Consider the following 27,634-nt stretch of genomic DNA (forward strand, 5'->3'; position numbering starts at 1 on the left):
ATGTTGTTCTCCCGGGTCCTCCGAGCACTTGTCACATATCATTCGCTCAGTGTCACCGCAGTGAAGCGGCTTCATGCCGGGTCACATGCCCTGCAGCCCCTCAGGCGCCTCCTGCTTCCCCCTAGCGGAGGAGTGCGGCATGCAGTGCGGTGTCTCTGGAGGGGTACCCCGCCATGCGGTGCTAAGAGACCGGGGGACTGGCATGGAGGAGATAGCGGAGGCTGGAGCTCCACAGACGAGGACATGGACGACGAGGAGGATGCGGATGACGTCCAGGAGCTCTTAGTCCCTTATGTCCCTCCTCTTCAAGGGGCTCAGAAGATATTTATAGTGCACCCAGATGTCAAGTGGGGCGCAAAGAAGGCGCTCAACACCACTGGTAATGTGCACCCATGGAGAGGTGCTGCAGGCAGTTCACACATAGCCTTTCCGCAGTCACTGGGTGCCCAGTAATAGCTGATAGGACAAGGTTCCCTTCACACCCTGTGGTGGGAATCACTCTATAGATATAGGTCTAGAAAACTTACCTTTAAGAGGGACTGCACAGTGTGGTGATAAAAATTATAATAGGAGGAAAAATGATGCGACTTCTTAATCCTTGTATTTCAGATCTAAGGTTTCAACATCTCTACTTGCAGTCAGAAAGTAAGAACCTTCATTGTGTAAGGGGTAACTTATATATTCTATTAGGGGCAGCGGCTTCTGTCCAGCGTCACAGCACGTCCCCTCCGGTTTCTTTCTATAGAGAGAGAGACTCAATGGTCACGGCTGCTTCAGGCTGTGGCCCTTTTATTGGGCTGTAGCGGGTGTGCGCTGTTGATATAATATGTCATTGTCACTGGAGGCTCTGCGCTAGGCAGAAGTGAGGGTAGCCCTTCTGGCTCATTAGCATCATTTTACAAGTTGATTTTAGAAGGAAGGAGGCCATTGATAACAAATACAAGAAGATTACCGCATCATGTAAGTGTGAAATATTTCTATCAACACAAAGCAAACATGGAATCATTGGGGGACATTTATCAGAGCCAGAAAACCAGCGTAGAAGCCCTGAAATAATCACAATTGCTAGCGAAATGACACCATTAATTGCGCAGATAGGACCTGCCATAGAAATATATATGCTGCACAGCCCAGCCGCCAGAGCATCTTGATGTATGTGGCGGTGGTGGGGACAATACCCAATTGTGTTGCATCCAGTGAGTCCCTTTTCCTGCATGCAGATTGTTCATAGACCTGTGGTGTAGGGAGTATATACTAAAATGAGGGGTAGCGGCAACTTCTCAGGCAGTTTTCTGCTGCCACACCATCAGGGTGTGGTCACACGTGGCACTTGGAAGGCCTCAGCCTGATCAATTTCTTGGCTGGTATAGACAAACGATTAGTGACTAACACCTGCTGTCTAGAAAAATATTTTTCAAACGCAAGACACTGGGCGCAGGTTGCCCAGCGCATAGGTTTCCATAGAAATGCAATGCTAGTGCCATAAAGGGAATGCAAGGTGAGATGCAGATCAGAGTTTTTAGAGTCTAATGCTTTTTCCTTTCTTCTAGCTGATCTGCAGATGGCTGAGGCTGTTGCACTTGTACAAAGTATTCCTAACTGGACGGTTGTGGATACGTTAATCATGTCTACCAAAACCCCTGATAGTAAACTCATTTTTGGCAAAGGAAATTTTCAGTTTCTTACAGGTATTGTCTTAATGAATTTTGCACAGTTACTTTGCTTATTTGCTGTTTTATTTGATGTTTTATGAAATACTTAAAGGATTAAAGAGATTTTTCTTAAAGGGGTTCTTCAGTCATAGCAAGTTATGCCCCCACTTTCTGATTGGTGGGGATCCCATCACTGAATCCTGTGTATAGGGCCTAACTTGCTATGACTAGAGGACCCCTTTAAGCTAAGTTCACACCACCGATAGTGCCATCTGTTAGTCCTGGTGTGGTACAGGAAAATGAACACCTAATACTTAAAGGGGACCTACCACCACAATTCTACCTATAAAGGTAGAATGGGTGGTAGGTGGATGAATGGGACGTAAGGATAGCCCTTTTTGGGCTAATCCTTACGTCCCGGCTATCCTTTCGTAAACCTTAATCAGTTGATATGCTAATTTATTTAAGCGGCTACTGGGGCGTGGAGTAGCCGGACATGAGGCTACTAGTCGCGGCTACTCCACGCCCCAGTAGCCTTGTTCCTCCGCCTACCATGACGTCTGCGCATGCGCAGTAGCGCCGGCCTCGGAGCTACGGACCCGCACCCGTAGGCCTGCGTCCTGCGCATGCGCAGAACGCAGGATATTCGCACGAGGGCCGAAGATTACATGGTAGGCGGAGGAACAAGGCTACTGGGGCGTGGACTTTTGTGACTTTTTATTCATGGAATAAAACTGTTGAAATATTTCAAGCGTCCTCCGTGATCGTGCTGGAATTTTTATCTATTTGAGTTTCCTATGCTCGTGTGGGCTTACACGTTTACCCGTGCACCTTGGAGGTCTGCAAGAGAGGAACTACTGGTGAGCTGGCTTTTTCCTTTTTATTCTACCTTTATAGGTAGAATCGTGGTGGTAGGTCCCCTTTAAGGTATACAGAATCTGTTTACGTCAACTTCTTTGTATACCTTTCCTGACGCATCTGTTACTTATAACAACAAAAATAGTGCTGCAGTCCCTTCTCACCCCAAACCCTAAGAGCTCATATTTCAGTAATTCCGAAACCCGATAAGGATCACAAAATATGTAGCAACTACAGGCCTATTTCGTTAATTAATATCGATGTCAAAATGTACGCCAAAATTATAGCGACCCGTCTCTCCCCTCTCATCCCCGATCTTATACACCCAGACCAAGTCGGTTTTGTTCCCGGACGTGAGGCGAGAGACAACACGATAAAAACTTTAGCCATTTCCTCCTGGGCAAGGCGTTCGGGGATACCCCTTTGTCTATTGACAGTAGATGCCGAAAAGGCCTTCGACAGGGTCCACTGGGGGTTTCTCGAGGCTGCGCTCAGAGGGGTGGGCCTGGGCTGCCGCATGAGAGAGAGGATCATGGCTCTATATAGAGGTCCATCCGCTAGGGTTAGGGTCAATGGCTCCCTGTCAGCTCCTTTCCCCATCTGTAATGGCACCCGTCAGGGCTGTCCTCTCTCTCCCTTTCTATATACTCTAGTTATGGAACCTCTGGCGCACGCTCTGAGGAACAATCCGGCGATTGGGGGGGTCAGGATAGGAGGTAGAACCCACAAGCTATCACTCTTCGCTGACGACCTACTTATGTATGTTACAGACCCTGTCAACAGTTTCCCCAACATTTTGAAGGAATTCGAGCTATACAGTAAAGTCAGTAATTTTAAGGTTAATATACAAAAATCTGACATCCTTAACATCTCCCTACCTGAATCGATGATCCCTTCACTGCGCTCTTCCCTTCCCTTCTCTTGGGCTAATGGCCATATAAAATATTTAGGAGTCCGGATCCCATCGGACATTGGACGACTATTTGACCTCAACTACGCTCCCCTTCTTAGATCTCTAGAGACAGACCTCAAATCCTGGAGCTCACTCTCACTCTCTTGGTTTGGCAGAATAAACTCTCTTAAAATGGACTCGCTACCTAAAATCCTCTACTTCTTCCAGACGCTCCCATTAGACCTCCCGAGATCCTTTCTTCAAAGCTTACGTAAAATTGCCACTAAATTCATCTGGAAGGAATCTTCCCCCAGAATAAAATACAGCCTCCTGACTAGACATAAAGAGGACGGGGGGGCAGGATTACCGGACTTTACCCGCTACTACAGAGCATCCATTTGTAAAATAGTCCTTGACATCGCTTCACAGAACAAAAACAAACTATGGGTTAGTATTGAGAGTGCCTTCCCCAACCCTAGTAACCTACCGGGCTTATTCTGGCTACCCCCCAAAACCAACTGGGAGATCTTCAAAGTTTCTCCTCTAATGTCAGGGGTTTTGAAAGCATGGAGCAAGTTCGCACCCGCTACTAATATAACCAGCATCCCTGGCCCCCTTTCTCCTGCCAGGGAATTCCCAGGCCTACCCCAGGTGCTATTATCCTCCCCACTCCTGGAACCTATTGACGGGAAACCCCGAAAAATTGCTGACCTTCTATCTGATACAGGACTTCGTCCCCTCTCTGACATTTTAGGTGAAAAGGGAAGCTATCCAGGGGCTTGGCTCCATTACCTCCAATTGAGGAGCTTTTTAGCTTCCCTGAACCCCACAGAGTGTTTTACCCAGGACCTAACCACGTTCGAGAACCTATGCTCTAAACAAATTGTACCTCCCCATGGTGTGTCTTTTCTATATAGGCTTTTATCTGATACTGATACCGAGGACCATCTCCTATCTTACATGTCGACCTGGGAAAAGGAGCTGGGGGAGAACTTTGCCAAGGAATCTTGGGAGAAATCCCTTATCCTCACCCACAAAATGTCTGTGTCTGGTAAAATTCAAGAAACAAACTACAAGATCCTCACCCGTTGGTATAGGACCCCAGTTCGCCTCCACAACATGTTCCCATCAGCCTCGCCAACCTGCTGGCGTTGCCTCTCCGCCCTGGGAACTATGCGCCACGTTTGGTGGGATTGTAAGGTTGTGGCCTCCATCTGGTCGGCCGTTTGGGATCTTTATAAGGATATGTGTGGAGCCTCTGGGGATCTCTCACCCGCAATGGCGCTACTCTCAATGCTACCAGGTCGCCTACGCGACATTAAGAAAGGTATCTTAAGGCATTTCTTGGTGGCCTTCAGGTTAGTGATCCCCAGACTATGGAAATCTACAATCCCCCCTACCCGCTTGATGTGGGTTGAGGAAATAGACCGTATCTGTCGCATGGAACAACTCCGCGCGTCGGACGGCAACCGGATGGAGACCTACTTCTCCACCTGGTCGAAATGGACACAGTGGAGGAACTCAGACTTATGTGCCACATGGCTTACGGGTAACCCTTGATAGTTGAAGTATCTTCCATATCATCACTCTCCTGATACAAGTATATCTCTTTCAAAGACCCCGCTGAGCCAGGGGGGCTCCCTTACCCCCCCACCCCCAACTTCCGTCCCCCCCCCCTTACATCCTCCCCTAATCTCCCTTTCCTCTAGCTGTTCTTACTACTTGTTTTTGTAATAATGTACCTTAAGTGCCTACGCCTGCGTTATTTGTCAATATACAAAGCTACATCTTGGGGCTGCGTCCCGAATACTTAGACCGCTATGTAGGTCTCTGGGCACTTGTACTTCGTTTTTACTGTTCATATTACTGTCACTTTTTCACAACTGTGTTTTTACTCAATAAACTCTTATTGAACCATAAAAATAGTGCTGCAGCCCACATTATTTATTCAGTTATAAATGACGCCAGCCTCTTCCATTGCTTGTGTGAACTTAGCTTTATTTATACCATAGGGCAGCAATGCCGAACCTTTTAGCAACGGAGTGCCCAAACTGCAACCCCAAACCCCTCTCATTTATAGCGAGGTGACAACCAAAAATTAAAGCAGTAACTTATTGATCCCTGTTCTTCAACATAGTTCAATCATACTGGCCTCCAACACAGTTGAAAGAAGGAGGAATAATTTGCATAATTGTAGCTTCTAATAATAAGATAATTTGGCCCTGTCTACAAATTCTCCCTCTTCCTACAGTCCCAAGTAACTATCACTGAAAGCATCTTTTAAGTTGCTAGGAACTGCAGGAATGGCTGTATGGTGTGCTGGGGAGATGGCCCGGGTGCCCACAGAAAGAGCTTGGAGTGCCGCCTCTGGCACCCGTGCCATAGGTTTGCCACCACTGCCATAGGGGATCGGATCAGTAGGGGTCAGACACCCAGTACCCCCACGGACAGCTGTTAGGGGTTAGTGTTGTTTCTCCGAAATGCGATGTTACAGTTGAGATTAATTCATCTTTATACAGCTGAGCTGTAGTACTGGCATTTACCATCAGACGAGTCGGTGTTTCTGGAAGAAAGAGGCCATGTTTGTCAACCCCAGGATAACGCCATTTAGCAAAGCCACATTTAAAGAGGACCTGTCACCTACATTTTCGGCACTAGGAGCTGCTTACTAAAGTAAGCAGCTCCTAGTGCTTGATCAAACGCCGCAGTGTTAGAGTGATAGCGTTACCGGAAACCTCCGGTAACGATATCAAACACTGCGGCGGGGTACAGTGTAATCATCGGACAGCTTGCCTCTTCCCCGGACCGCCCCGCTCGCTCCATAGGCCGGCAGTGACTGCCACGCGCTAGCCATGCCCCAACCCCGCCCCCTCATGAATACGTCGGACAGCTTTGCGAGCTGTCCGACAATTACATTGTACCCCGCCGCAGCTCTTAGTGCCAATAAATTGGGTGACAGGTCCTCTTTAAGTATAGCGCTGAGTGAGATGTAGACCACAGCTCTCATTCTTGTGTTGTCAATTTTCTGAGGAGGTTCATCTATGATGTGCCAGTTGTCTCCTCTGGTGTCGGGTATGTGTGATATCAATGCCAGTCTACAGCGTTAGGGAACTAAGCAGCATCATGAATGGAGCCATAAGTGACAACTGGTGCTTTTAAATGGACTGCGTGAATAGAATTTTGTGTCAATGATCAGCCCTTTTAAGATATAGGACAGTAAAAGCGGTAACTCCAATAGTAGTGTCATCCAGGGTGGTTATTAACAGCAAGGAGAATCTGTCCTCCAGATGTCATTACTGAACACGTTTATCTGTTTCATTTACTGTCTTGCAGAAATCATTCGAGGACTTCCACAGCTCACTGCCGTTTTCTTGAACGTTGAGAGACTTTCTGCCTCAAGTGAGGTAACTTGACAGTGCGGGAATCTACGCCTGCCCTCCAGATTTTACATTTGATGCCAGTAATGGAGAATGTACAGTTCCCTGCCTCATGCTCTCTGACCCTGGCACATTGAAAATAACTTTTCATATGCGACCAGGAAAGAAGTATCCTCTCGGGACAACCCCTTGAAGAGAACAGGTTTCTTTAACCCCTTATCAAAATATAATAGTGATTTTTCTGGGCGTTTAACCCCGTAATGTATATTGAAAAAAAATGCGAGCACTACGGGGGGAGTGCTTGGGTGACATAGCCTGAGCGCTCTAGGGTATTTGGCATAACATTTATAACTATGGGGCACATGCATCATAGTTTGGTCTCTCTGAGGTGAATTTTACAGACATTTGGCAGCTCTTTTTTGCAACTTATGTATGATCCTGTCTTTTTACTTGTGATACTTGTTCAGTTCATTTGCAGGTGCAAATTATGTCTTCTTTTTGAGACTTTTTTGTTGTAAATGTCTCAAATCCACATAGACACAAGCCACGTGAGGGAATTATATATAAGAGTGGACAAATTTGGGATTTAACATGTTGCATTTTTAATGCATTTTGAAACCTGAGGATAGTGTATTTTCCTAATTACGTTACTGTTAACATTTGAATTTACAAAATGCATAGTAAACGCAATGTTAACACATGAGTTTCAAAATGCTTTATAAACACAATTAAACTGCTGCGTGTGACCTCACCCTTAGAAGTAACCAATTTAAAAAAAAAAAAAAAAATTTCGCACAGAACATCTGGAAAACAAAGATGCATAATGCACACTGCACAAGGTGCAGACCAAGGCGTACATGAAAAAGTTAAAAGTCGCAAAAACGTCAAAAGTCGCTAAAATTAGACAATTTGGCTAGCTGAAACTATGATACATGTGCCCCTATATTTCCATAACCGTGCCCTAGAGTTAAAGTAAAAGTAGTCCTGACAAACTTCTTATTAGGTCAGTTAACTGATGGCAAATGTCCTTTAAAGGGGTTGTCCGAGAGTTCTGAAAAATTAGGAGCCGGGCTTGGACAGGATTTTAAAAAATAAATAAAAATAAATATGTGCTTGCCTCCTCCATCGCTCCTGATGTCCCGTGCCCCTGTTGTGCTTGGGGAGCTTCCGGTCAGCTGTGGTGGCCGGGCACTCCCATCCACCCCTATCTCTCAGCACTATATCAGGTGCTAAGATATGGTGACGAATGGGAGTAGCAAGCCACCTCTGCCAGCCAGAATCTCCCTGAGCACAGCTTCCGTGCCCTTGTAAACAAACGGGGACATGGATCAGAGGGACCGCAGCACGGGTAAACAGGAGCGACAGAGGAGGTGAGTACACGGCTCGGCTCCTAATTTTTTTTCTCAGACAACCCCTTTAAGATTAGCCATCACCCTCTGAGACAACCTTTATTGATAATAAACTTATTTTTTGTAGATTTCAATCTTGATCTTAACAATGTTTATTTTATTATACTTACTACAACAGAAAGAGCTGGAAGCCAGCTGGGGAGTGAAAGTTTTCGATAGATATAGTGTGGTCCTAAGTATTTTCCGCTACAATGCACGCACAAAAGAAGCCAAGTTACAGATTGCACTAGCTGAGCTTCCACTGCTGAGGTAAGGACAACAGATGGTTTCCTTTTTTTTTTTTTTTAGTTCTCTTGGTTTTCTTGTTTCCAATTTCCAGATGCTAAATAATTTTCAAGTGTCATGGGTGGTCTAACTCATTTGTTAGCATGGGGCTCCAGGGGTTAAAGGGGCTTCACATATTATATTATTCATCCAGTTCTTCTGGACCAGCTGTTCAGGATCTGTTATGTGTAAGGTTTTTTTTTTTTTTTTAAATTTGACTGTTAATTCACATGTAATTTACACTCCGACTTGTAACAGAGTTTCTACAGCCCCCATTTGCATACGTAGCAAATTTCCAAGCAAACATTAAGTTGGGAATCAGCTCTGTGTAACCTATTCTGGGTCAAAAAAAAACGTGGATTAACCTAATAAATGTAAGTGAAGTTAGCATTGGTCCACTACAGTTCAAACTGGATGTCTGTAGTAAATCTTTAGCAGAACTGGACTTCTGTTGGAAAATCCGATCTTAATCTGACATGTGAAGATCAGCCTTAAAGGAAACCTACCACCACGGATCTATCTATAAAGGTAAATCGGGTGGTAGGTACATCTATTGCACGTCCCCGCAATCTTTTTATAATTTTTATTTCCCTAATATGTAGATTTTTTTTTAAAGAGGCTATTGGGGCGTGGAGTAGCCACAGCTGAGGCTACATGGCGCAGCTGCTCCACACCCCAATAGCCTCTTTGATCCTCCTACGAGATAGCTTGGGCGCGCAGCTCCTCATAGCTGTGCACCCTTGTTTGCGAAGCCTGTCTGTGCAAGTGCACAATTTAGATGTCATCAGGAGCCAAAGTGCTTCACCGGCAACAGCGGAGCCAGTGTCTCAGAGGTCTGAGACGAGCACCGGAAGCGGTTTTTTAGGAGCTGTGAGAGCGATAAGGTGAGAGCTGGGACATCTTTGGGGGAAGTTGGTGCGGGAAGCAATAAGCAATGGAGCTGGCCAACCAGACGGAGTGGAGATGAGCATCGCAACTATCAACAGAAAGTGAGACTGTTCATGTGGGTCAGTCTGTAATTCCCCAGATAGAAAGCTTAGCAACAGAGCTTGTGAGGAATATTTCCACTGTCTTTGCTCGGTTAGCACTGGGCTAGAGATAGCGATTCACAATAGCAATAAAAGAGAGAATCTGGAGAAAAAAATAGTAGATATTTTATCACTGTTGCCATCTTAAAATGATTTCTTACAGAAGGATGAGAAGGAGGAGGAGCATAATAGGGTTTTTCTCATTCCTTTAATAATTTGCTACAAGGGTTTTGCATTTATTCAGCGGTTTTGAGTGGAAAGTAACCTGAGTTATGTAGTGCTTTATTCCAGCATGGATATTATCTTAGAAGCGCTCAAGAGGTTGGTGGAACAACTTAGCTGGGTAGATTAGTCCTGTCTGCACAATTCAAGAAGCTTCTGTTTGTGTGGAAGTAATGTGTTTATGTACGGCAGTCAGCCTGCACCCAGATATTCCAAGGTTCTGAATGTTTTAATTGTTTTTTTATTTTTTTTTTAAAGTTCAAGGATTAAACAATATATGTTTCTGCATCAGGGTCACTACAGTAAAAACCCACTTCTATTGTGTTGTACACTTTTATGAGCTCGGGCGGCTCATATTATACCAGCAGCGACACCTATCCCATACCATTTATTCACATAGACCCCCAACTTTGCGCCAACGTCTCCCCGCTGTTCAATTTGCATCTATTGAAAATAACCTGGAATTTATTCTATTCAGTTTTCACAAATGTGTGGATGAGAATACTGTGTTGCATGCATTCAGATGCTCCTGCCATCGTCTTTATGTAGTGCGCTGGATACATCTGTTGTTACTGCTAATCTTTTTGTCTTTATCATTTGTAAATATGTTACTTTCAGTGGTAAAACGGTTTCAGGGGATAGCCTTTTTTTTCGAAATTTTTCAATTTGGAGGCAATTAATTCCAGGTCAAGCTATTTTTAAGAGGTTACAAGCGTTCTCACTCAAGGAAGGATGTGAAGAGGCCTTTTACAATTGATTTATTGATTAAACTGTTCTGCAAGATGTTTGCTGTTCCACTTATATGTGTACAGTGTTTAGAGCACCGTCGTGCTTGGATGAATTGGTATCGAGGAGGAAGTTAATGGCATCCAGTATGAAAGTTCAGGATTACTGGAAGACAATATTTTGTTTATTTGTCTAAAACATTCAAAAATGAACCAATTGGGAAAGGGCTGAGGTTAGGTAGCTGCTTTTCTAAAGTATGTCTGGTATCTGCTATCAGCAGTTATATTAAAATTCGGAAGGCCCCTTTTTTTTCATTCGTACAGATAATTTACCTGTGACTAAGTTTCGATTTGCGTCAGTATTTCATAGGGAATGTTTGGTCTTGGGCTCAAGTGAGCATTTTTCCCACATTGGAGCTGATAGATTGGGATTTGATTTTTAATACTATTCAACAGTTGGGTAAATAGTCATCTGTCTTTGGACCCAAAGTTAGTTCAGATCTTTTGGTTTGGGTAAAGGGTTTGAAATGGCAGGAAGTAAAAGACTAACTATTAATTGTACATTACTTGATGTCATTCCACCAGTGTGGATAACAATGATATGGGTAATGGTAGTACTTGGGCTCTTCTCAAAAAGTCAAGAGAGACCTGGTTTCTTTTAAAATGATTTTTCCATTTAAATTGATATTTTCTGAGGTCGTTCCAAGGCTGATCTGGGCTGCGCCGGCCTACAGGAACTTGCTTAAAATTTGTAAGAGATATATGGGGTGGTTTCCAAGTTCATGCTGGCATTGGGAGAAATGCCATTTGGAAATTGAAGGCTTTTATCAGCCATTGGAATTTACAAATATTATTGTTTTTTAAGATTTACAGTTTGATCTATATTTATCACCTTAATGTATAGCGGCCTATCTTTCCAAAAGTCTGTCTTGGTGTTCTGTATATCAGTGTAACGGCCTGTGAAGCTGCATCATGCAGGGGCTGATCTTTAGGCTCATGAGCAAAATTTTTAAAGTTGACTTTAGAAGGAGGAGGGCACGGAAAAACAAATATAAAAAAGATTCAGTCATGGTGCCTGGATCTGAGTAAGTGTCCCTGGTTTATCATTCTTGATTTTCATGGTACATGTCCTGATAGTTGAGGGTCTGACCACTTTCCCTGTTGAAATTGTGTGACAGAACAAGTATGTCCTCTGCTGCTCTGGTTATTTTCTATGGCATTTTGATCAGCTTGTTGTTCTGTAGATATGGGATAACATTGGGCTTTGTTCTCTGACGGATTTATGAGCTGATGCCGCTTCAGGTCATAATTGGAGCTGAAGCGGCATCTGTATACACTGGGTGTGGGTGTCAGTTGTATGCCCATACACCCCATTAACACATAAAATGACATATAATGTTAAAAAAGTCAAAATTATAACGCAATCCTCACTTATATATTATGACCGCTTCCGTAACGACACATGGAGTAAAACTCATTATTGAACCTGCACAATGATCAATGTACAGTAAAAAATAAACTCACCAGATTATGATATTTACCTATTTCATCCCATAAAAAATGCTATAAAAAGTGATCAAAAAAATAAGTCTATATAAACATATGATATTGGTGCAAAATACAACATGTCCAGCAAAACACAATCCATCAACCACCTCCGTAGATTTAAATTAAAAAAAATTATGCCACTTGGATGACAGCGATGCATAAACTATAGATTTTTCCCTACATTAGGTTTTATTTAGCAAATTTAGTATTTAGTAATTTAGTTTGGTAACCCTGATCCTAATGCTAATTGTACTGATCCATAGAATAAAGTTAAGATGTTTAGTAGGCTATATGGGGAATGCAAAGAAGAGTCAAAAAAACTATTCCAGAATTGATGCTTCACTTCTCCTTTGCTCCCAAAAATAGTTAATAAGTTTTCACCATTTTGGGGTGGTCATGCCCTATTGTTATCACTGTAAAATGCATCTCATCCCGCAAAAATAGTGCCAATTTTATAGCCTACGTAAGGGTGCTAAAGAGGAAACTAAAATCTGCTACATTCTATAGGACAAAACTAGCAGCTGCATGACACTCCTTCCCTTTTGCGACCTCTCTGTGTACCCGTACAACAAAAAAACATCCACGTCTCTGCACTATTGCTGACAGAATTGGACAAAATTTCACCTTCATTTTGTTTTTATTACTATGCAGTGCTCGAAGGGTCAAAAATCTACCTAAAAGCAGTTTTTAATAGTTTGAGAGATATACTTTTGAAAATGGGGGGGGGGGGGATTCGAATAATTTATATTTCAAACTCTGTAAAAAAAAAAAAAATCATCCCAAAAATTTCAATTTAGATTTTGTGAGGAAAAAAAATGGGTCTCAAAATCGGATAATTTAGAATTTTAAAAATTTTTTGTTACTTTTAACCCCCTACCACCGAAGCCGCTTTTCACCTTCCTGACACGGCACTTTTTTTTTTTCAAATCTGCCCTGTGTCACTATAAGTGGTTATAACTTTGGAACGCTTCAACATATCAAAGTGATTTTGAAATAGTTTTCCCATGACACTTTGTATTTCATGTTTGGTGGTAAGTTTTGTGTTTTATTTATGATTTTGATTTTCGAAATTCAAAATGTTCTATTTTTTCAACATATAGTCATAACAGCAAAAATACTTGATAACTAACATTAACTGAATGTCTGCTTGACCATCTTGACATGGTTTTTTATGCATCATCTCATTTGTAGGAGGCTTTGAACTTTATGTGCGATCTAGGAGCAAAATCTTGCTATTGAGGGACCTACCCAGATTTAAAGTCACTTTGTGAGGCCTAAATAATAGTAAATTCCCCCTAAATTACCCCATTATGTAAGACAACATTCATGAAGTTCGTTAACCCTTTAATTGTTTTACAGGTGTTAAAACTAAATTGTGTGCAATTTTGAAATTTTGAAATTTTTTTTTTTTTTTGTTAAATGAATGTGTTTTTTAAAAAATTTACACGTTCTCTGTGGATAAAATGCCAAAACAATCCACAAGTTTGATACCCTATTTATACTGATTAAAACAATACCCCATATGTGGTGGTGACTGCTGTATGGGCAGACGCCAGGGCATTGAAGGGAAGCTGCGCCATTCAGAGCAGATTATGCATTGTCACTTTTTATTGGCTATACAATCTTTATTTTTTTGGCAATTTGGACAACTAAGGGCTTATTTTCTACAACATGAGATGCACTTTACAAATATTTCATTTTACTTGGTCATTAGCTTATTGATGAGATTTTATTGACTCTTTATATATAATTTTTACAACTTTACTGAAGAAAAAGTCATGTAGAGAAAATCTAATTTACTTTTGTGTCACCATCTTTTTGGAGGCTTTTATGTTTTTTGGTTGACAGAGCTGGTTTAGGGCTTATTTTTTATGTGTTGAGTTGTCCTTTTTAGTGGTACCATTTTGGCGCACAGAACCTTTTTTGATCACTTTTTGGAACATTTTTGTGAAGGAATTTTATGAAAAATTAACATTCTTGGCTTGTTCTTTTGTTCGGGTTTTGTTTTTACGTTCACCGAGCGGATCCAATAATGTTACTGACTTCATATACAGATTGTTACGGATGCGGGACTTTCACTTTATTTAATTAATTATTTTATTAAAAAGTCTTTTACTGGGTGTTTTAAACTTTTTTTTTTTTTTTTTCTTTTATAACTTTTACAGGTTAGCTTGTAGAAGCGATGCTCTGATCACTTGTTCCAGCTTGTATTCCTATAACACAGTGTATTACAGATGTATTACACTGTGTTCCATGCATGCTCAGTGTGTTACAGCCGTGTCCTGCTAGAAGGCAGGACCCAGCTCACGGGGAGGATTGTGCAGACCCCAAAACTGCCATTGGAGCAGCAGACCCCCCTCAGGTATGCGCCGCAGCGTGTAAGGGGTAAACACCCGCGATCCGAGGAATCTCTGATCGCAAGTGTTAGTGGCAGGTGTCGGCTATATTATGCAGCCGGTGCCAGAAGTGGGACGTAGTACTATGTCACAATGCCTCAAGTCCCTGCTGCCCGTGACATAGTACTACGTCCAATGTCGGAAAAGGGTTAATAAATCAACTCAAAACATATCAAGCAAAATTAACCACCAAAATGAAGTACAATGTGTCATGAAAAAACAGTTTCAATCATTTTTGTACATTAAAGTGTTCAAAGGTTATAATTCTATAAAGCGACATATGCCAGATTACAAAAGAGAGGCTGAGCCTTAACGTACAAACTGGCTACGTACTGAAGGGGTTAAAGAAAAAACATGTTATTGTTTTTAGAATGAAAAAGTATAATGTAATCCAGTATCCTTTCCTTTATCAGTTATGTATGGTTTTCTAGACCTATGCTTCTTTTAAATCTATAGTAGGCTTGCTTACATTGTATAGAAATCTGTCCATGGTCACATCATAGTATGGCTCATATCACAAAGCCTGTCTAATATAACAAGCCGTGGACCTCAGGTCTGTGAAATCGGTAACCCAAAATTCCAACTGCTCAATTTCCATAACTCTGACAACTACACCAAAATGGCCGACTCCACAGACCTGTTTTCCCGGGTCACTCTAGTAGTTCTAAGATCTAAGCAGGCATTCCTTCGTCATGCCTTTGTCCACTCGTCTGTCCCACCCTGCTGAGTCCAATCAGCGATGGACGTGTACATTGGTGCAGGAGGCCAAGTCTCTTGCTGCTCCTGTCTGTGTCCTGAGTCCTGAGTCCTGATTCTGGTTGAATACGCCAGCGTCAGGACCCAGAGCAGAACAGCCCGAGGATCCTTTGCACTTCTTATGTCACTCAAGAGGTTTGCATATTTAGATAAAGAGGTCTTCCGTATTACTCTACGGCACTCCAGGCTGTAATTGCTATATTTTTAAACCGCTTTTATCTTGGCATTCGGATAGTCCAGGGACTTATAAAGATACCCTCTTTAATCAACATGGATGCAGGGATCTGTTAGTGAGCTCAACTTCAAAAACACTTTGTGCAAGTGGTTGATTTCCTTCAACGTTAATAATGGATGATTATTATGTCATTGTGTTTTCTTTGTATTTTCGACAGGTCTAGACTTAAAAATGAAACTGCCCATTTGGACCAGCAGGGTGGTGGATCTCGATATATCATGGGATCAGGTATTGTGTTTGCTCCCCCTTATAGAAATCTTATTTACATGCGTAATCATCATCATATTTCATTATTTTTTTTACTTCAGGTGAAACCTTCTTTGAGATCCAGCAGAGGCTTTTAAAAGAAAGGGAACTAAAGATTAAAAAGGCTTTGGAGAAGTTGAGGAGCAAGAGGAAATTACTAAGGACCCAACGTAGTCGCCGAGAGTTTCCTATCATCTCTATAATGGGCTACACCAACTCCGGTTTGTAGCATTCTCTTATTTGCTGGGCATCACCACTCTTGTTTAAAAGCCTTTAAAAACCTTTCTAAATATAATTTCAGGAAAAACTACCCTGATAAAAGCACTTACTGGAGATATAGGCTTACATCCACGTGACCAGCTCTTTGCCACCCTTGATGTCACGGCACATGGTGGACTACTACCTTGTCGCATGCCAGTGATTTATGTGGACACTATTGGGTTTCTTTCTCAACTTCCGCATAATTTAATAGAATCTTTTTCTGCCACGCTGGAAGATGTTGTCTATTCGGTAAGTATCACGTTGGTCGTTCTTCTCCAACCAATGAGTTACATGTAGTTCTTTAGCAACTTCAGATGGCTTTCTACATGTTGTGCAGTAACTGCTCCTGGAAAAGTCATTATCACATATTGTCACTAAATGGCCATCGTGTAAAACAAAAAAAAGGCGATTGGGTGGCTTTTGCAACAGGACACCAGCACAAATCTGTGACGTGTTTAAATAACTTATTGTATCTGAAATAACAACGTAAAAAAAATCCAAAAGAATAATTTAATATTTAACTCACCTTTTGCAGTACAAACCAAGCGATAACCCTGGATGAAATGTTTTCTAAGGCGGATGTTTTTATTGTAAAAAATTAAGAATATAAAAATGAGTTTTTAAATCAAAATGGGCATCTGCTGTATTGCATCTCTTCTCCCCCCTTCAGGGTCGCTCCTATGCAAACTATCTCCTCCTTCTGAGTTTGTGTACCTCTTCACTGTCTAGAAACCGAGCTAGACTTTCACATTTTTAAAAAAAAAAAAAATTTTAATTATTATTTCAGACTCTCTAGGGTACTTTTAACCCTACAGGGTCTGATTGCTCATACAATAGTATTGCAGTATATAGTATTGCAGTATATAGCAATTTTGATGATGATATCTAATATCCTGCCATATGCAGACTATTGGATATCCGCATATTATTATTGGACTATTGGATAATGAGCATTTTTTTTTTTTTTTTTAATGTATCAGGATTTGTTAGTTCATGTAAGAGATATCAGTCACCCTGAAGCAGAGAATCAGAAGAAAAGCGTACTTGCCGTCCTGAAGAACCTGAATGTTCCACAGAAGCTCCTTGACACCATGATAGAAGTGCATAACAAAATTGATTTAGTGCCAATGTAAGTGAACGTTTTGCTACAAACAACTTTAATCTTTTTTAGGCGTGTCAAATGTGGCAGAACACAAATGTTGATGTTAAGTTTTTTTTATTTCTGTTTCATTGTAGTCATTTTGTAGTGCTTCTTTTGCCATCAATAACCTCTATATATACTTATTAATTACTAGTAAATTAAAAATGTGTTTATCGGTATAGGCCCGGCCGCTAGGAGGGTGACACTAGGAAGCTCCGCCACCGTGGCTATAACCTCACCAAATATAAAACAGAACCAACATGTCCTGAACCCGGGAAAAGCACAACAAGTGCCCGGAATAGGATATAGCATAAAGTGGAGGTAGGGAACTGTGTCCCAAAAGAAACTGATTTTACCGTAATTACAAAAATCCCAATTTCCCTTTTTTCCCCTATGAAGCACTAGGGAGAACAACAAGAAAGAGTGGCCAGCTCTGAAATCCAGGTAAGGATGTTATTGCCATCAGGAAGGCAACCTTTCAAGAAAGGAAGCATAAGGATACCTCCTGCAGGGGCTTGAATGGAGATGAGGATGAACAACAAGTGTTCTCTGGAACAGGATGGACAGAACAGAGACTTGACCCTTTATAGAGGCAATACTAAGGCCAGGGTCCAGCCCCAACTGTAAGAAGAAAGGAGCTTGGAAAAGGAACAGACCAAAGGATGGAATCCTTTGGATCTCAGCAATGCTGATTCTATAGCCACCCTCAAATGGAGCCAAGATAAACTCAGGTGAAATAGCTGACCTTAGGAATAGGTCAGGACAAAGTGGAAGAGCCCATATATATCTGCCAAGAGAAACATCAGATCTATGTACCAAGCCCTGCCCTGCCAATGTGGGCCACAAGGATGGCTGGGACCCATTCTACCTTTTCTGCTTCCCCGCATCCCCAAGCAAGTAATGGAGGGAAGAGGTATAGAGTATTAACATTGTGTCCACTGCGATCCCTTGCCTTTGCCTCATAAGCGGGGAGCTTGTGATTGAGACAAATAAGTCAATGTCCACGGTGCCCTCCCCTCCATTTCTCAATCTGACAAAGCATCGAAAGGATGGAGGGACCACTCGGCTAATCAAACCACGTGGCTCAAGTAATATTCCATCTTATTCTTTAATACCGCTCCCCATCCAGAAATGCTGGCATCAGTGGTTATCAGCTCCCAATGAAGGGGGAGGGAAGGACACTTCCATGAGAATTGCTGGAGAGGGAAGACAGGCAGAATAAGCCAGACTTAGAAATGCCCAAAAGGGGCCCAATGCCCCATGCATTTACCTATCCAATGTCTTTAGGTGCCATGTGATCATCCTCTTGGTAGCCTTGCACCGTATTTGGGCACTGGAATGCCTTCTGCTGATGCACAGTGTGGGGCAAAGTGACCAGCAAAAAAAGCACCTTCAGAAGCAGCAACTCATGCAGACACCTGTCCTGCTTCAAAAACTACCTTTTTTTCCTCCTCTTTAGGTGCAGAAGCTTAATTTCTTCCTCCTACAGACACTAGGTTAAAAACTGATTAGCATAGGGCTTGTGGTGAGGATATAGCCCCCCGGAGCAGAGCCAACACTTTTTTTTTCTTATTGTCCGCTTCCTAAGAGCCAGGCCTATACCCATATTGAGGTGTCCCCCAATGGTAGAACGAGAAAAGCCCATGCAAGATTTCATTAAGGGAGGTCCATGCCTCCTTTAACCCTCAATTATCCAATTTTGTGGTTGATACGACATGACTGTAATATTGTTCTTCTCTGACATACCCCACAAACATGTCCATGGAAGTTAGTTACGATAATGAAAATGTTAAAATATAATATACTTTTTTTTTTCCTTTGTGTATTAGATATGACACTTCTGAGCCTGTTATACTTGTGTCTGCTCTTCTTGGTTATAACGTTGACCTGCTGAAAGAATCCATTGAAAGCACAGTGCTGGCAAATACAGGGAGGATTATTATGAGAATTAGGATAAAACTGGAAAGTCCGCAATTAAGGTATGTAATACTGTTCCTACTGGAGCAGATACAGTATTAAGATATCATGTCTAACAGCTCAGAGCTGTAAACCGGTGAGGCTTTAATGCACATCTACCACCAGGATGAAGGATTGTAAACCAAGCACACTGACATGCTGGTGTGTGCCCCCTGTGGGAGGATCTTTTTTTTCTTTTTTTTTTTTTTTTTTTGAAAGGCTTTTAAAATTATGCAAATTATCCTTAGGGGCTCTGGGTTCCATAAGTGTTAAAGGAGACTGGAGCCATCATGCATAAAAGGGCAGAAGAATCTTAAAGAAGAGCAGATCCTGCCAGAGTGGGCACACACCCGCATGTCCTTGGATTACAAACCTTTATCCTGTTGGTAGATTTCCTTTAAAATGAAACTTAATGTTTTGAACTAGATGTAACCAATATATTAGAAAACTACAGTCATGTTTATCCTGGACAAGTCTGATTTGACATGCTTTGTGCAGCGCTGCGTAATCTGTGTGCGCTATATAAATAAAAGAATTATTATTATTATTATTTATTAATTCTGCTCCTCTTCATTGTGTAGAGATATAAAACTGCTTTACCAGTAGCATTGGGATGCAATTCTGTTTCTTCACATGTAAATTTTAACTGATTATTAACATGTTACTTGTGTTGTATTTCTGAAATAGATATTACTTTAATATGAGAGAAGAGCTGCTTGTCATATAACTTAATGATAACATGGAAGATCTTGGATCTTATATAACCTACACATTTAAGCTATATATGCCAAAACATTTTTCAGTTGCTTTCCTATAGTACTGTCACATAACCTGTGATGCATTTGTTATAGCTGGCTGTACAAGGAGGCATCGGTCCAAGAAGTGAAGGTTTTACCAGAAGACGGATCAGCTGATGTGCTTGTCATTATTACCAATGCTGCATATGGAAAATATAAAAAGCTATTTTGTAAGTGATTGGATTTTGTAGCGAGAAGACAAATCTTTTCGTACTGGGACAAGTAATATGGTAAAGATTCCAGAGAGATACTGGCTGCAGCCTTACAGTAATGCTGCTATTTATTCTATTTGATTACATGAACATTTTTGAATGTATAAAGTTCCCCAATACTTTCTTTGTAAGGAAGTCATTATTATATTCTTTAAATAAAATATTTTCATAGTAATGAAAGGTGTTCTTTTTTTTGTTCTAGAGGTATGGTTTATATCATGTATTATAAATGGTTCAGTATTTTCTTCTTACCCCTTTTTTGTTTTTTCATTTTTCACTCCCCATGATCAAAAATCCATAACTTTTTTATTTTTCCATGTCCAGAGCTGTGTGACAACTTGTTTTCTGCGTAACAAATTACACTTCATAGAGTTGGTATTTATTATTCCATGCCGTGTACTGGAAAGCGGGAAAAAAAATTCCAAATGCAGTGAAATTGGTAAAAAACCCGCATTTCCATAGCGTCCCCCATGACGGCCCCAACTGGAGGATGACCCTTGACCTCTGTAGGGACAGGAAGCAGAGAGGTTAAATACCCCACCCCGGCATCCGTACTCCAGTGGCTTCCTGTCCCTACACAGGGCAGGGAGTAGAGAGAAGTCTCTCCTCATCCCCAGTAGTTGGGACGGTGAGGGGGGATCATGATAGGCGCTGGGATTTTCCCCTTACCCCAGGTAGTCTCGGCCTCGATCGGACCTCGGTCCTTTCCTCTGCCGCAAGAAGAGACTACATCTCTCCGGCTCTGCCCGCAGCTCCGTGAAGCTAAGGACACCCGGAGCGCGTCCGTCACGAAGGTCACGTGTGCCGGCTCCGTCCGACTCTGGTGATGACGTCCACCGGAAATGACGAAACCGGATGTGACGTCATGATGGCGCGACCCGGAAACAGGAGCGTGGAGCGGTAAGACTCAAAAAGCGGGATATGCACGTTGATCTGAGGTCTAATGATCGCATGTCAGTCCTGACTCAGGTACTTTCAAGATCGGACGCCATTCTAAGCATTTCCCCAGCCATCAAGGTCGGTTATATGCTGATTTCTGCCTCAATTATGCCATATATGATATAGGTCTATATCCCAATGTATGTTTTTCTTAGGAACTGGTGCGGTATATCCTTTGTTCAAGCTTTTGAAGGTACCCTTGCACTTATACATTACTGTTCAAATCTGTCAGTAGCTATCATGTAATTTTTTTATTAAATGTTCAGGCTTGCTGATATTAGTGATTCCACCATTGGGAATATGGAGGCGCATGGCGTGGAGGCTTCAAACATGGACCTCATATCCTTGAACCCTGTAAGTGGGGTCATTTAGGGATAGGGTGGTGGGTCACCCACATATCCCATATTATCACATAGGTGTCCGGTTAAGGACTAATTACTCCTCCTTCTCCTTGGTAGGATCCCAGGGAAAAGGAGAAGGATAAAGGGAGAGCTAAGGAGTCGGGCACTAAGAAGGCTACTTCAAAAAAGTGCAGTATGTGCTCAGAAAAGCTCCCCACAGACTACAAAAAACCAGTCTGCAAATCTTGTGTGGATAATTTGCTCAGAGAAGAGAGAGTCTCATTCGTGGATGAGATGCGTAACTTTATCAGAGACGAAGTTAGAACATCAGTTACAACATCCATGGCGGCATTTATACCTCAAGAACCTCCACATAAAAGGCAAAGGATTATAGAATCCATGTCGGATTCAGCATCGGACTCTGAAGGAACCAAAGAATCTGTTGATATGGATCCTGGGCCCTCCAATTCAGCTAGTAAAATGGAATCCAGATATCTGCTAGCAACTGAAGATCTAGAGCCACTTTTGAGAGCTATGAGAGATACACTCAAAATAGAAGTGGAGGAGACCAAGACTATCCAGGATGAGCTATTTGGTCTTCTTAAGGTAAAGAAGAGACGTGTGTTTCCAATTAACAACACTCTCAAAGAATTGATACTGGAAGAATGGAGGGAGCCTGAAAACAGGATTTCCATATCCAAGGAGTTTAAAAACCGTCTTTCCTTTGATGAAGCTGAAACCAAAGTTTGGAATTCTACGCCTAAAGTAGATATCCAGGTCACAAAAATGACCAAAAAAACGGACCTACCATTTGAAGACGCGATCCAGCTTAAAGATCCCTTGGATCGGAAGGCAGACAGTCTTCTGAAGAAGACATGGGAGTGTGCTATGTTAAATTTAAAATCTAATATTGCCACAACATCCATGGCACGCACACTTTTTCACTGGGTGACCGAGTTGGAGAGTCATATTAGAGATGGCACCCCTAGAGATGCTATTAAGTACCTTCCCCACATTAAGAGCGGCTACAGCCTTCATCGCAGACGCTTCTGCAGAAGGAGTTAGAATAAGCGCCAAAGAAGGAGCACTATCTAATTCCGTCAGGAGATCACTCTGGCTTCGCCAATGGACGGGAGATTTTAGGTCAAAGTCAAAACTTTGCGGTATTCCGTTTGAAGGGGAATATCTATTTGGTGCCGAACTAGACACGCTTCTGGAAAAAGCAGCGGATAGGAAGAAAGGCTTTCCTGAATCAAGAACTAATCCAAGGAAAGATAGAAAACAGGCTTACAGAGGGAAAGGTAAACAGGGTAAGTGGAGTTACCCTAAAGGAGGAAGAGGAAGGGGCTTCCTACTTAGTGCCAGTAACTCCGCTCCAGCGTACAGGAAACAATGACGCCAGAGTGGGGGGAAGATTATTGAGGTTCCATTCGCAATGGGATCAGATAACATCAAATCCCTGGATACTAAGTATTCTTCAAGAAGGTTACCATATAGAACTAACCTCTCTTCCTCCCAAAAAATTTGTCCTGACAGAACAACCCTCAGAAAATCTCTCAGCCTTGCTCTGGTCAGAAATACAAAAGCTGGTACAGCTGGATGTCATCATCCCTGTGACTCAGAAAAATCTAACAGAAGGGTACTACTCTCCCCTCTTCCTGATAAAAAAACCGAACGGCACATTCAGGATGATTTGCAACCTGAAGAACCTGAACAGATACATACGTTACCGGAGGTTCAAGATGGAAACAGTAAGCTCAGCGGCTGTCCTGATCCAACGGGGAGCCTTTATGTGTACCATAGATCTGAGAGACGCATATTACCACGTGCCAATCCATTCGAACTCACAAAAATTTCTCAGATTCGCAGTACGGTCACCCAGGGGAGAAGAAGTACATTATCAGTACAAGGCGCTGCCCTTTGGGATTTCTTCAGCCCCAAGGACATTCACAAAAATTATGATCGAAGTGATAGCATTCCTGAGGAAAAAAGGGATATTAGTCATACCCTACTTGGACGATTTGTTAGTGGTGGCCAGTTCAAAACAAGAACTGATACACCACCGAAATGCCACAATGTTAATCCTGCAACAGTTAGGCTGGATAATAAATTTGGAGAAATCCAATCTAACCCCAAGTACAAAAGTAGTCTTTTTAGGAACATTATTGGACTCAGTTCAGCAAATGTCCTTCTTACCACCAGAGAAGATAATGAAGCTGATACAACAGACTACAATATTTCAGGGGAAAGATCAATGCACAGTACGGGAAGCCATGAGGATCCTGGGAATTATGACGTCAACCATTCAGTGTGTACAGTGGAGCCAGAGCCACACAAGATCCCTTCAGAGCTGGATATTGGCGTCTTGGGACAGAAATCCTCAGCACCTGAATCAAAAAATACGGATATCAGAAGTGGTCAAGCGATCCTTGGATTGGTGGAAAGACACTTCAAACCTAAAAAAAGGAATATCATGGCATCCCTGGCCAGTAATAAATATCCGGACAGATGCAAGTCAGTCAGGCTGGGGAGCAGACGTAGCAGGTCGTCCCACTCAGGGCCTATGGCCACAATCGATCAGATCCCGCTCATCAAATTACAGAGAATTGAGAGCCGTCCTAGAGACCTTGAGAGCCAGCACTCGAAATTTGAAGGGGAAACACATAAGGATATACTCGGACAACACCACGACTGTGGCCTACCTTCGACATCAGGGGGGCACCAGGAGCCCCGATCTCCTCAGTCTCTCAGAGAAGATCTTTGCATGGGCAGAAACCAACATCTGCTCTCTCTCAACCACCCATCTAAAGGGGGAAGAGAACTTGATAGCGGACTATCTCAGTCGTCAAGTCATAGATCAAAACGAGTGGTGTTTGAACGAGAACATCTTTGCACGTCTCACACAAAGATGGGGTCAACCAGCAATAGATCTCTTTGCCTCCAGCAAAAATGCGAAGGTTCCTCATTTCTTCTCTCTGGAACCAAAGACTCCATTTGGTCAAAGGGACGCCTTCAGTCAGTCCTGGAACGGGCCTCTGATGTACGCATTTCCCCCCATACCTCTTATATCAAGAGTGGTTCAGAAAATCAGAGTGGATCAAGCCAGAGTTATTCTCATTGTTCCCTGGTGGCCCAAAAGGAACTGGTTTCCGTGGTTAGGGAAGATGGCGTTGGAAGAACCTATCAGGCTGGAACCTCTAAACGACCTTCTGTTCCAGGGTCCAGTATACCATCCAGACCCACAGGCTCTCCAGCTCTCGGCATGGATCCTGAAAGGATGTTGTTGATATCCAAGGGATTATCAAATAAGGTAATTTCCACGCTCAAAGCAAGCCGCAAGCCGGTTACTCACAAAATCTACTCCAGGATATGGGGAAGATTCGTATCCTTTTGTGACAAGATTCCTCCTAACCAACTATCCCCAAATATTTCACAGGTGCTAGACTTCCTGCAAGCGGGATTTGACAAGGGCCTTAAAACAAGCTCTTTAAAGGTCCAGATTTCCGCCCTCAGCGCATTCTTCGATGCCCCACTAGCAGAAAACAGATGGATCCAAAGGTTTGTCAAAGCTACCAGTAGACTAAGACCACATATAAAACAGAATATCCCCAATTGGGATCTCTCATTAGTACTAGATTACCTCACGAAAATACCATTCGAACCCCTAGAAACGGTTAATCTTAGAGAACTGACGTTAAAGCTCACCTTCCTTATAGCTATAACAACCGCTAGGCGTTTAGGAGAAATTCAAACCTTGTCGATTAAAGAGCCCTATCTCAAAATGTATGAGGACAAGGTTGTACTAATGTTGGATAAAACCTTCACACCCAAGGTAGCCTCATCTTTTCACCGTAATCAAGAGATTATTCTACCTTCCTTTTGTCAGAACCCAAAACATGCTAAAGAACGGGAATGGCATACATTGGATGTCAGAAGATGTCTCCTGCATTATCTTGAAGTTACCAAGTCCTGGAGAAAACATGACAACATTTTACTGCAGTTCAAAGGAAGAAACAAAGGCAAAAAAGCTTCAAAAGCATCCATTGCTAGATGGATCCGGACTGTTATCAAGGAAGCTTACAATGCCAATAACTTGGACATTCCAGGGACTATTAGAGCCCATTCAACCAGAGGAGTGGCAGCCTCTTGGGCTGAGAAATGTGGGGCCTCACTAGAGGACATATGTAAAGCAGCTACCTGGGCAACTCATCTAACCTTTGCCAAACATTATAGGCTAGATATTCAGAGTGCTAGAGACCAGTCCTTCGGAAGGAAGGTCTTACAAGCTGTTGTCCCCCCCTAAAAAATTACTTATCTGGTACATCTCCAGTTGGGGCCGTCATGGGGGACGCTATGGAAAAGGAGAATTATTCTCACCGTTAATTCGGTTTCCATTAGTCCACCATGACGGCCCATATATATTCCCACCCTGAATTTTCAAAAATTTAAGTTACCTGTTGTTCTGTGTGCAATAATAACATAAAATAAATGGGTTGCATCCAAGACCGGTGTAGTTATTTGGTAGCCACTGGAGTACGGATGCCGGGGTGGGGTATTTAACCTCTCTGCTTCCTGTCCCTACAGAGGTCAAGGGTCATCCTCCAGTTGGGGCCGTCATGGTGGACTAATGGAAACCGAATTAACGGTGAGAATAATTCTCCTTTTCTTGTGGGCTTGGATCATACGGATTTCACAAAAAAAAAATTAAAACCTCCTGTACAAAAAATTTTGGGGGGATTTTGCCATCTTCTGGCGCTAATAACTTTTTTTTATACTTAAGTGTACAGAGCTGTGGGTGGTGTAGTTTTTTGATGACGTTTACAATGTTATCAATTTTAGGACTGTTCGACCTGGTGATCACTTTTTATAGAATTTTTTTTTTTTTTTTTTTTAAATGACAAAAGTGCCATTTTCAACTTTGGGCGCAATTTTCCTTTACGGGATTAAACGCGGACGCGGCGATACCTGATGTGTTTAATGATTTTTACTATTTATATCAGTTCTAGGGAAAGGGGGGTGATTTGAGTTCTTAGGGTTTTTATTATTTTTACTATTTTTCAGACTCCCTACTAGCGTACTTTAACCCTAAGTTGTCTGTACGATCCTATCATATACTGCCATACTACAGTATGGCAGTATATGTGTATTTTACTACTCATACATTACAATGTGCTGATAGCACATTGTAATGCATGGGTTGACCCGAGGCTACCATGGCGACGGATCGCCGCTCCATGCGCCTTTTGAAGACGGCGGCGATCAGCGGGAAAACACCCGCATTATGCAGCAAAGACTTACCGGCTATGGAGAGGGCTCAGCGCGTGAGCCCTCTCCATGCACCCGCGGCCGACCCGTGACGTGCTATTACGCCACGGTCGTGAACGGGTTAATTGCAAAATCTGTCTACACCAAACATAAATCCTTTCTCTTACATGCACAGAATGTTTCTAGTTTGGATTACAAGTTGCCTCTATTAAGAAGCACAGTTGACAAAACCTCAATACAGCTAAACATTCAAGTTTCTTGCCACATTATGCATATGCTGAATACAGCCATAACATATAATGTGAATTTATTTAAATGTAGAATTTTAAAGAGTCAAATAGATGGTTAACCTTTGTACTATGGCATAGCCATATGAAGCATCGAGCATGTGTGGGTGAACCCCCCCGCCCCAAAACCCAAAATTTTGCCAGCGGCAGGCAGACACATGTCTGAAAGGTTATTAACTATGTTTGAGAGCCTGTAACCTGAAGGAATACTGCTGTGTAAACTAAAACAATATGACTAAACAGAAAAATGTACTTGTACGTCTTTGGCCTCGTATACAGTAAGTTTGATCAAATTAAACATCTTGCCATTCAATTTTGTTGTTTGGAAGTACTATGAAACTTGTAGTCTTGTAAACATCCCAACCTGGTACAGCTCAATAGAATGGATGATGTGGAATTGCCACGATGCAGGCTTCCAAACAAATCAGCACAGGATTTGTTGTATCATTTGGCAGTTTATATGGTGTTTTTCTTCTTGAAAAAAATCTGTTAGTTTTACCCAGACTTTTTTTTTCCTACTAAATTGAAGTGGTATTCATGTCCTATTTGTATGTAATCCATTGTTCAAATCTCCATCAGTTCTGTCCAACAGCTTCATATTCAGCTTTATCACAGCAGAAACAAAATCATTTGTACCAATAAGATCTTCTGCAATAATGTTGGTGGCATCTCTGCTCTTCCCCGGATGCTGCCTCTGTACCCACTTACACAAAAATGGAAGCTTCGGTAAAGTCATTTTTTTCATAGAACCAAATGGATGTTTTAAGATGTATGGTGTATTCTCTGTTAAATTGAGACCTGCCACAAAAAAACCATCTGTAAAAGTA

At 42.2% G+C, this 27,634-nt stretch overlaps 2 protein-coding genes across 6 annotated transcripts in view; one reads left to right on the forward strand and one right to left on the reverse strand.

Moving 5' to 3' along the window:
* Window positions 1-20,126, forward strand: GTPBP6 (GTP binding protein 6 (putative)). 2 transcript variants are annotated; one of them, XM_072135645.1, is made up of 11 exons: window positions 1-379; window positions 610-645; window positions 1,551-1,688; window positions 6,736-6,806; window positions 8,307-8,437; window positions 15,520-15,590; window positions 15,671-15,829; window positions 15,910-16,118; window positions 16,850-16,998; window positions 18,840-18,989; window positions 19,818-20,126. In XM_072135645.1, the coding sequence occupies exons 1-11, from the start codon at window positions 1-3 to the stop codon at window positions 19,939-19,941; spliced, it is 1,617 nt and encodes a 538-aa protein (XP_071991746.1). In that variant the 3' UTR covers window positions 19,942-20,126. The 2 variants fall into 2 exon arrangements, with proteins under 2 accessions (XP_071991746.1, XP_071991747.1); XM_072135646.1 differs by lacking the exon at window positions 610-645.
* The window catches only part of PLCXD1 (phosphatidylinositol specific phospholipase C X domain containing 1), a 40,546-nt gene continuing 32,173 nt past the window's right edge, over window positions 19,262-27,634 (reverse strand). For all 4 annotated transcript variants that reach the window (XM_072135651.1, XM_072135650.1, XM_072135649.1 and 1 more), the window contains exon 7: window positions 19,262-27,623. In XM_072135651.1, the coding sequence (XP_071991752.1) occupies window positions 27,343-27,623 (281 nt within the window). In that variant the 3' untranslated portion in view covers window positions 19,262-27,342. The remainder of the gene's footprint in view (window positions 27,624-27,634) is intronic.

The sequence above is a fragment of the Engystomops pustulosus genome, chromosome 2 (assembly GCF_040894005.1).
Source record: "Engystomops pustulosus chromosome 2, aEngPut4.maternal, whole genome shotgun sequence".
NCBI classification, from domain to species: domain Eukaryota; kingdom Metazoa; phylum Chordata; class Amphibia; order Anura; family Leptodactylidae; genus Engystomops; species Engystomops pustulosus.

What these genes read in the sequence shown, in the direction of transcription:
- GTPBP6 (XM_072135645.1), top strand. Translation starts at nt 1, where the DNA reads ATGTTGTTCTCCCGGGTCCTCCGAGCACTTGTCACATATCATTCGCTC. An exon ending in GAAGGCGCTCAACACCACTG is followed by an intron (nt 380 to 609) that starts GTAATGTGCACC and finishes CTTGTATTTCAG; the next exon opens with ATCTAAGGTTTCAACATCTC. An exon ending in AATGGGCTACACCAACTCCG is followed by an intron (nt 15,830 to 15,909) that starts GTTTGTAGCATT and finishes ATATAATTTCAG; the next exon opens with GAAAAACTACCCTGATAAAA.